The sequence below is a fragment of the Neofelis nebulosa genome, chromosome 16 (genome assembly GCF_028018385.1).
Source record: "Neofelis nebulosa isolate mNeoNeb1 chromosome 16, mNeoNeb1.pri, whole genome shotgun sequence".
NCBI lineage: Eukaryota > Metazoa > Chordata > Mammalia > Carnivora > Felidae > Neofelis > Neofelis nebulosa.
This window is the reverse complement of record NC_080797.1, coordinates 32055642-32065133: the sequence shown is the minus strand read 5'-3', so window position 1 is coordinate 32065133 and position 9492 is coordinate 32055642. Positions and strand designations below refer to the sequence as shown.

Genomic DNA, 9492 nt, shown 5'->3' with positions numbered 1-9492 from the left:
CCCAGAGAGAGAGAATCTTTTTTTTTCTTTTTCTTTTTTTAATGTTTATTTATTTTTGAGACAGAGAGAGACAGAGCATGAACGGGGGAGGGGCAGAGAGAGGGAGACACAGAATCGGAAACAGGCTCCAGGCTCTGAGCCATCGGCCCAGAGCCCGACGCGGGGCTCGAACTCACGGACCGCGAGATCGTGACCTGGCTGAAGTCGGACGCTTAACCGACTGCGCCACCCAGGCGCCCCATAATGTCTTATTATTTTTGAGAGAGACAGAGAGTCAGAGTGTGAGCAGGGCAGGGGCAGAGAGCAAGGAAGACATGGAATCCATAGCAGGCTCCAGGCTCTGAGCAGTCAGCACGGAGCCTGACGTGGGGCTTGAACTCATGAACCGCAAGATCATGACCTGAGCCGAAGTTGGACACCTAACCGTGAGCCACCCAGGCACCCCTGTCTTTTTTAAACTCTTGTTCAGAGCTCCGAGAGTGGAACTCGCACAGTGACAACAAAAATAAAATATTTCCTTATTATAAAGTGATCAAAGAACTGAAAAACAGTACAGTAAAATAATTTTCTTAACTGACGTTCTTTTGACCAACATTAAGATGGATTGTCTCTTTGGGGACATGATTCCGGTTTAATGATTGCAAATGTTTTGGGAGATGTTTTATGACTTCTGGTTTTATCGATTTCAAAGACTGTACGTCCATCTGCCCGTCCACGCATCCCCCACCCACCCAGCTGAGAGCAGAAGGGGCGAATGGGACGTTTACAGAGAGGGGCCAACCGCCTGGATTGGTAGGTAGCCTGAGGGGACTTGGTACTTTACGTTGTGCTTTTTCTGCTTGAAAAGCATATTGATCTCAATTTTCAAAACACAGCTCGGTTTGTAGCTGAAGAGGAGTAAGTTTTATAATGTCGCCGACGCTGTTGGTTGTCGTGGATTAGCCATGCTCTCTATGCTCTCTTCATCCCTATTAACCGGTTTCTTTATCCCGTTTTCTTACCCGCGCTATGGGCACCGCACCCACCTCAGAAGGTTGCTGTCAGAGTCCTGGATACTCATGCTAATGCTTACTCGCTAGCTCAGCCTAATTAAGATTTCTGTTAAGCTTGAGATAATTTGTAGCCAGTGTCTTCCAGATGAAAAACAGAGGCCTCTGTTGACACGTTTTGTTATTCTAAATTGGGACCATCCTGACTTTATACCCAAGAATTCATCTTTAGTTCAGTCATCACGTAAGCTGGTGTAATTCTCTAGGGGTGGCTGTCATTATTAATTTATATCTGACCTGGTTCTGAAAAAAAAATATTAAAGGCGGTGGAACCCTAATTTAGGACTTAGTGGTTCTTGCTTGGCCCATTAGTCTGGACCCGTGAAACCAAAATTGTATTGTTATTGTTATTTTTTTTAATGTTTATTTACTTTTTGAGAGAGAGACAGAGTGCGAGCAGGGAAGGCGCAGAGAGAGGGAGACACAGAATCCAAAGCAGGCTCCAGGCTCTGACCTGTCACCACAGAGCCTGATGCGGGGCTTGAACCCATAGACTGCGAGATCATGACCTGAGCTGAAGTCGGACGCCCAACCAACTGAGCCACCCAGGCATCCCCCCCGCCAAAAATTTTTTTTAAAGATTATTTAATAAGTTTAATCTCTACATTCAATGTGGGACTCAAACTCATGACCCTAAGATCAAGAGCTGGACACTCCACTGAGTGAGCCAGTGAGGTGACCCAGGACCTATGAAAATATTAGAACGATTCCCTAAGAAAGCAGACTAACAATTAATGACAACTTCAAACATCATGCTGAGTACTAGGGTTTCTTTTGACTCTCGGACATTGTGTCAACGCAGGTGATTACAACTAGTCTTCCCATCTTACAAATGGGGAAACAGAGACTCCGAGAGACCCATGACTTCTCTCAGTAGTTAGTAGTGTGGTCACAGGGTACCCACTCCCAACCCCTTGGCTACATCCTGTGTGTGTTTGTCAGTTTCCCGGTGGCTGTGCTACTGGGAGCATCTGTCGTGGGCACAGTAGGAAATGTGTGGAGCGTGTTGGAAAGCGTCTGGATTTTCATCTGGATTTGTGGATTTTGTAACAGGGTGTCTGCTGGATGGTGTGCTTGGGTAGAGCTGGCACTCTATCTCAGCGGATGGGTATTTCTATCAGAGAAGAATGGACTTGCCAAGTCAGTCTGGAACATCAGGAGTTGAAAGACATTGCAACTACGAAAAAAAAAACATTATTAAAGATGACTCTTAAGATGTCAAGAGGGAAAAGAAAATGACTTCTTAGGTCAGAAAAGCGAAAGCTATCATGCTGGGCGAGCCACGAGCTGAGGGATAGCTTCTCAAGGGCGGCTTAAATGCATTAGATTAGTCTGCAGTGTGGATTAAGGGACTGCGGGGATTTAATAACTTGTGTATGAGAGAAGGGCCCTGCAAATGTTACACTGTCATAAAAATGTAACCCTTCTAATTGAATTTAGAAGCAATATTAAAATTATTCTTTTGGTGATGCTTCCTAGATGTATTAAATAAAATATCAAGAGTCACAGTTGATTAAGCTGAAACTTGAACATGTGAGAGTTGTTTACACATGAAATTCTGTTGCTGGGGGTTATTTTGATTTTTTTTTTCTGAAATGTACTAAGAAATTTCTCCTTTTACCTAATTTATGGTCACTCCACTGTTTCAGGGTGCCAGAAGATGCTCTCAGAGTCTTGGCAGTGTTTTGGAATAGAGTATATTATCTTAGTGTTGGGCTATGTATATAATGAACACTTTATATATAGTGATGGTGGGACTGCATGAGCTGAATTCTCTCTTAAGGGCAAAGGAAGGGATAGACTATTATTAACTTACATATGGTGCTTGGCATGCCTTTAAGGAAGTAATGGTGGAAAACACACCTTTTTTTCCTCCTGTGGCCATACGTAGTTTGCTAGCCTTATGTCTGCGCCCCAAGACTTAATGAGAAGATGACTTTGACCGGAGGTCGTTACCAGTGTGCCGCTGGGATACTGCTGTCCATGAACTTCGTGAACTTCCTGGATCCATAGACTCCAGAGAGCCTTGTAGAAATCATGAAGCATGAGTGGCAACTGTGAGCCAGGGGGTCTTCTCCTTTCCACCTGAGGACAATCAGATGGGGGCAAACACGAGTGTAGGGAGAGGCAGGGAGATAGCATTTTGAATCCAGACATGTAACGAGGACTATAGTTGACTGACAGGCTGTGCTTTAGGAGCAGGGAAGGTGGTGGCGATTCAGAGGCAGGAAACCCTCACCCTTCAGGCTCTCATCCAGAGTCCCCAAAGTTGTATGTTGTATATTAAAGAGTATTGTGGCATGTATTCCTAAATACCTACATAGAAAAAAACGTATACGAGCACAAGTTAGACCTCAGAATACACGAGTCACACCATTCAAGGTAGATTTCCCTTTCCCTCCACGAACAAGAGCCTCCCGCCTTTTCTGTTATTACTCACATTTAGAGAAATTTCTTTTATTTTGCAGAACTTTATGCCAAAGAAACCAGTGAGTGTTTTCCTGTGTCTGTCTGAGCTCAGTGGAAGGGTGTCCAAGGACTTAATCCAACTCCCATTGAATGATTGGCTTCTGGCAGAACTGTTAATTTGCAAACTCTTAAGAAAGAGGAAAGTGTACATTCTTCCAGCTGCTAAACTTTGGGCTTCATGGTGAATCATTGGGACAGACTTTCTCGGCCGAGTGGGAGAGCTGTTGTGGGGCCCCGGGTTTATTTAGACACCTGGCCAGAGCTCAGACACATGTGCTTGGTGACCCGCCTCTAGGGCTGACGTGCCTTCCCTTAGAAAACATCTTCATATGTCATTCCCTGTATAGGATCTATCACAGACTGATTGAGGGAATGAGTTAGGATCACTGACCAGAGAACACCTGCCATGTTTTTCTTCTGCCTGTTTCAGGGATGTCCGTAAAGGAGAAACCTTACTCGCTTGAAAGCTTCGGATTGCCAGGCAGCTCCGAGCAGTCGCTAGAGGCATTTTCTTCTTGCTGGGGTTTTTCTTTGCCTCTAGAATACTGAGCAGAAAGGAGGGAAAAGAAGAAAGATAAGCCCCTCTTTCAAAATACGTTCGAGTCGATCCCTATCAAAGAGAAGACCTGAGATTTCTCAACTCACAAATTAGGTGGGACTACTGCATCTGGGAATTAGGACTAGGCCCCATATGGAGTTATTTGGGAATTAATCACCAGTTGGCTGTTCCCAGACGTGGAGCACATCGGAATTCACCTCGTGTTGTTTGAAAGTTGGCAACCTGCTTGTTACATAACATGGAACGCAAGGCCTGCCAGCCGGGCCTCCACGTGCCCTGGGGGATTTGTGAGGCTTTATAACTCTTTGTTGAGTCAGCCAGGCCTGCCAGATAGATTCCAGGGGCCTGGGGTATGTTGGACACTGACCTCAGGCTTCGCAGTTTAACAGACGATATCTCTGCCTTTGGGATTTTGTCTTTAGCAACTGCCGTGAACACCAGAGAGAAGTAAATGAGGGACATGACATGGGCTCTTTTTTATTTTTTATTTTTTATTTTTTTTATTTTTGAAAATGTGTTAAAATACGCATAACAAAATATACCCCCTTAACTATTTTTAAAGGTACATTTCAGGACACGTGGGTGGCTCAGTCAGTTAAACGTCTGACTCTTGATTTAGGCACAGGTCATGATGATATCGTGGTCATGAGATTGAGTCCTCCATCAGGCTCCACGCTTAAAATTCTCTCTCTCTCCCCCCCCACCCCTCCCCTACTCGCATGCATGCACTCTCTCTCTCTCTCTCAAAAAAGTACATTTCAGTGGTATTAAGTACATCCATTTTGTTCTATTGCTAGTGCTACTATCTGTAGCATTAATAATTCTGTACCCATTGAACACTAACTCTCCATTTCCCCTCTCCCCAGCCCCCCAGCAGCCACCATACCCCTTTCTGTCTCTATGAATTGGACTATTCAAAGTACCATATGTAAGCGCAGTATTGGACCCTTGTGGCCGGCTTATTTCACTCAGCATGACATCTTCGAGGTTCATCCATGTTGGAGCCTGCGTCAGAATACCCTGCCTTTTCCAGGCCAAATAATATTCCATCGTATGGATATACCACATTTTGTTTATCCATTCATCTGTGCACAGGTAGATGGATTGCTTCCTCCTTTTGGCTGTTGTGAATTATGTCGCTGTGAACGTGGGCATACAGATATTTCTTTGGGTCCCTGCTTTCCATTCTTTTGGATATGCGCCCATAAATGGAATTGCCAGGTCATATGTAATGGACTCCTTAAAAAAAAGAAAAAAGACAAGAAAACAGAGAAAGACAGTATAATGACAGTGTGTGACTACCCTTAGAGGACAGGACTTGATTGCTTGCTCTGTTTCCTTCTCCCCTCACCTGTTGCCTACATGCCTCAGTGGTAATCAGCTTGGTGGGGGGAGCTGGCCTTGTTTGGACTGAGATTGCCGGTGTAGACCTTCTCAGTTTGACCCTACATCTGATTCCCCCGCTAAAGCACAGAGAGATGAACAAAGTAGATTGAAGTCATACAAATGACTCCTCCTGCCTCCTTTTCTTCCTCTTTTCTTTCCTTTTTCTTCTTTTGAGAACTCTGGTTATGGTGTCTGCACATCTGTTTTGGCCTAAACTCCAGTAAATCAGTGGTGCTGCCCGTTGGAGTCACCTGGTTTCGTGCTGACAACTCAACCCTACGTCCAGAGACTCTGAGTTCATTTGCTTTGAGGCCTGGCCTGGGCGTGGGGGTTGGAAGGCCTGCAGGCAAGTCTAATGTGCACCCAGGAAAATGACCACACGTAAATAAATGTTTTCTTCACCCCTCTCTTTATGTCTTCTTTCTGGTTCTTTCTTGTAAAAAAAGATTTTTTTAATCTTTATTTATTTTTGAGAGAGACGAAGTGAGACAAAGTGTGAACGGGAAAGGGGCAGGGAGAGAGGGAGACACAGAATCCAAAGCGGGCTCCAGGCTCTGAGCTGTCAGCACAGAGCCCGATAGGGGCTCAAACCCATGAACTGTGAGATCGTGACCCCAGCCGAAGTCGGACGCCCAGCCGACTGAGCCACCCAGGCGTCCCCTCTGATTATTTCTTTAGAACGTATCTACAGATTTGTAAATCTCAGCTCAAACTTGAAAGTCTTCTAATTGACTTTTTTGCTTGTTTAAACTCATGAGGCTGCATGATGTAATTTTGAATCCAAGAATGAGGAGACCTGGGTCATACTCGTGTATGTCATTATCTAGCCAGGGATGATGAATTACTTCACTTGTCAGAATCATAGCCTTTTCGGGGCGCCTGGGTGGCGCAGTCGGTTGAGCGTCCGACTTCAGCCAGGTCACGATCTCGCGGTCCGTGAGTTCGAGCCCCGCGTCAGGCTCTGGGCTGATGGCTCGGAGCCTGGAGCCTGTTTCCGATTCTGTGTCTCCCTCTCTCTCTGCCCCTCCCCCATTCATGCTCTGTCTCTCTCTGTCCCAAAAATAAATTAAAAAAAAAAAAAAAAAAAACGTTAAAAAAAAAAAAAAAAAAGAATCATAGCCTTTTCTTCTCCCCCCCTCCCCCCCCCCCTTTTTTTTTTTGGTCTTCAAAATTAGAATATGGATCAGCATCTGATCCATAAAGAATGAAATTAATGATTAAAAGAAGATATCCCCTCCAGCTGTAACATGCTCTGAATGAGCAGGGGGGGATTGATGTGGAACAAGGGAGGCTTGTAGTTCACGAATGTGAACTGTGTCATGTTCTAGTAATGAGTAGGAGGATGAAGAACTTCCCCATAGGGCGCTACTGGGAGATCTGGTGCCCCAGAAGCAGCCTTCAGGGCAGTTCTGATCAGTAAATAAAAGGATGCAAAATAAAGATCTTGCAGGATACGTAGTTAATAAAGCAAGAATGTGGTGCCAGGCAGATTGTTAGAGAGTGTTGGGGACGTTGTAAGTGATAGAGGGAACACAGCAGGACTTGGTCTAGTGGAACAGAGTGCCAGAGGTCCCTGTCCCCCTGAAAATTGTCACCTCCTTGCCTCTTGCCACGAGCTGTTTATCATATATCTTCTGAATCCTTTCAAAGCTTATACTGTACAGTTTGTTTCTCCCCTCCTCTGAGCCTATTCGAGGAATATGGATGGCCCAAGTTTTTATGTGTGTGTGTTGGGTTTTGTGTTGTTTTTTTTTTTCCCCCTTCTCCAGATTAACACAAGCTAATGCAGTTGGGATACGGTGCCAGAGATGTTAGTGTAGAAAAGCAGAGAATGCACTTCTGTCCTGGACACCTCCGGGCATGGCATTTTTCTTCCATGGTGACTTCTTAGGCCCATGGGAAAGTAAGAGGAGGTGGCCTCTTGGGGTGGGGGGGTGGCACCTTCTCTGGAGCCGCCCCATAGCGTGTGGCCATCAGGATGACGCAGAGAGGCGTGTGAATACAGCCGGCCGCTGCAGCTGATGCACTTGACTCTGGGCGGCATGTTCCCAGGAACCCGCAGGACACTGAGGACCGTGAGTGATGTAACCCAGATCTGCCAGATGTGGGAGCCAGCGTGAGTCACGCTGGACGATTCATTAAGAAACGTTTTCTGGGTCATCTGGGTGAGGAGTCCTGGCTCTTTTCCCTGCCATCTGGGGTTGGAGGCACACGTCCACACACCAGGAATTCCCAAGTTCACTAACATCTGTCTAAAATTACAGCCCGGTTCTCTGAGCTGACACGGTGCAGAGCCCAGACTCTCGGATGGCCCCTGCCTTGTAATTTGCTAAAGGATGTCATCACTTTGGGCAGTAGAAGGTGGGGGAAAGTCACTTGATAAAACCATACATGTGAGTTGCTATGAAGTTTCTGTATATTCGACTAAGATCAGAAGGGGGATGGGATGTTGTGAGAAGACAAAACTCTGTGGGCGTGTGGCCAACAAAATGCCAGGGGTCGTCTTTTTTGTTAGATGTGTGTAAGATACCTCATGGTGGGTGAACAAGTGTATTTCTTTTATTTATTTACGTATTTGTTATTTTTTTTAATGTGTATTTCTTTTTGAGAGAGAGAGAGACCCACAGAGTGCAATCAGGGGAGGGGCAGAGAGAGAGGGAGACACAGAATCCGAAGGCTCCAAGCTGTCAGCACAGGGCCCGACGTGGGGCTCAAACTTGTGAGCGCGAGATCATGACCTGAGCTGAAGTCGGACGCTTAACTGACTGAGCCACCCAGGCGCCCCAGAACAAGTGTATTTCTAAAGTGCTTTTTTTCTTTGAGAGAGAGAGTGTGTGTACACATGTGAGTGGGGGAGTGGGGCAGAGGGAGAGAGAGAGAATCCCAATCGGGCTCTATGCCCAGCGAGCGGAGCCCAACACGGGGCTCCATCCCATGACCCTGGGATCATGACCTGAGCCGAAATCAAGAGTCAGGGGCTCAACTGACTGCGCCCCCCAAGGTGCCCTAACAAATCTATCTCTAAAAAGTTGTAAGCTGACTTAAAAAAAAATTCCTCACAGATGTGTAGCATATAACCAGAAAAGTGCATGCATGCATTGCTGGCTAAAATTTCACACCCTGTAATGGGTTGACTGGTGGTCCCTGGAAGCCTGTGAATATGACCTTATTTGGAGGGAGGTCTTTGGAGATATAATTAGATAAGAGATCTTGAGATGGGATCGTCCTGGATTTCCCAGGTGGGCCCTAAATCCAATGGCAAATGTCCTTATAAGAGACAGGAGAGAAGACACAGACACGGAGGAGAAGGCCACATAAAGACAGAGGCAGAGAAGGGGGAGTTCCAGCCATAAGGAACAGCTGGGGCCACCAGTAGCTGGAAGAGCCGAGAAGTGGATTGTCCCCTCGAGCCTTCAGCGGGGAGCTGGTCCTGCTGAGACCTTGAGTTCTGACTTCGGGCTTCCAGAACTGGGAGAGATACATTTCTATTGTGTTAAACATTCAAGTTTGTGGTAATTTGGTATGGAAACTAAAATAATAACCAACACCTAGATCAAGAAATAGAATGTTGCCAAAACCACAGAAACTCACCTTATGCCTCATCCTGAATTCACACCACCCCGGGGTAACCACTCTCCTGACTTCTAACATCAGAGATAGTTTTTATGTTCTTGGAACTTAATTAAATGGAATCACATAGTATGTAGTCTTCTCTATCAGGTTTCTTCCATTCAACACTGTATTTGTGTCTATGTTATTGTGTGTGTGATCATTGTTTTGGCCATACAGTGTTCTATGATGTGAATATGCCACTCTTTACTTATTCTTTTCCTTTTGGGGCCATTTGAGTAGCTTTCCTTTTAGGGCTGTTACAAATAGCGTTGTTATGGATTCTGTTATATGGGTTTTTTTGGTGAACACATGTGTTCATTTTTGTTGGTTATAGTCTCAAGAGTTGAAGTGTTGGGTCATAGGCTACTTATATGTTCAACTTTAGTAGATACTGCTAAACAGTTTTCGAATTAATTT

The 9492-nt window shown here is 45.5% G+C and overlaps 1 protein-coding gene across 2 annotated transcripts in view; it reads left to right on the top strand.

Annotated features, from left to right (window-relative positions):
• The first annotated feature begins 521 nt into the window (after positions 1 to 521).
• Positions 522 to 9492, top strand: part of LOC131497275 (cytoplasmic phosphatidylinositol transfer protein 1-like) — a 104933-nt gene continuing 95962 nt past the window's right edge. The window contains exon 1 of one of the 2 annotated variants that reach the window (XM_058703462.1): positions 522 to 792. In XM_058703462.1, coding sequence (XP_058559445.1) covers positions 664 to 792 — 129 coding nt within the window. In that variant the 5' untranslated portion in view covers positions 522 to 663. Of the gene's footprint in view, positions 793 to 4821; positions 5173 to 9492 lie in introns of those variants that run through there. The other variant, XM_058703461.1, reaches the window with a different exon arrangement.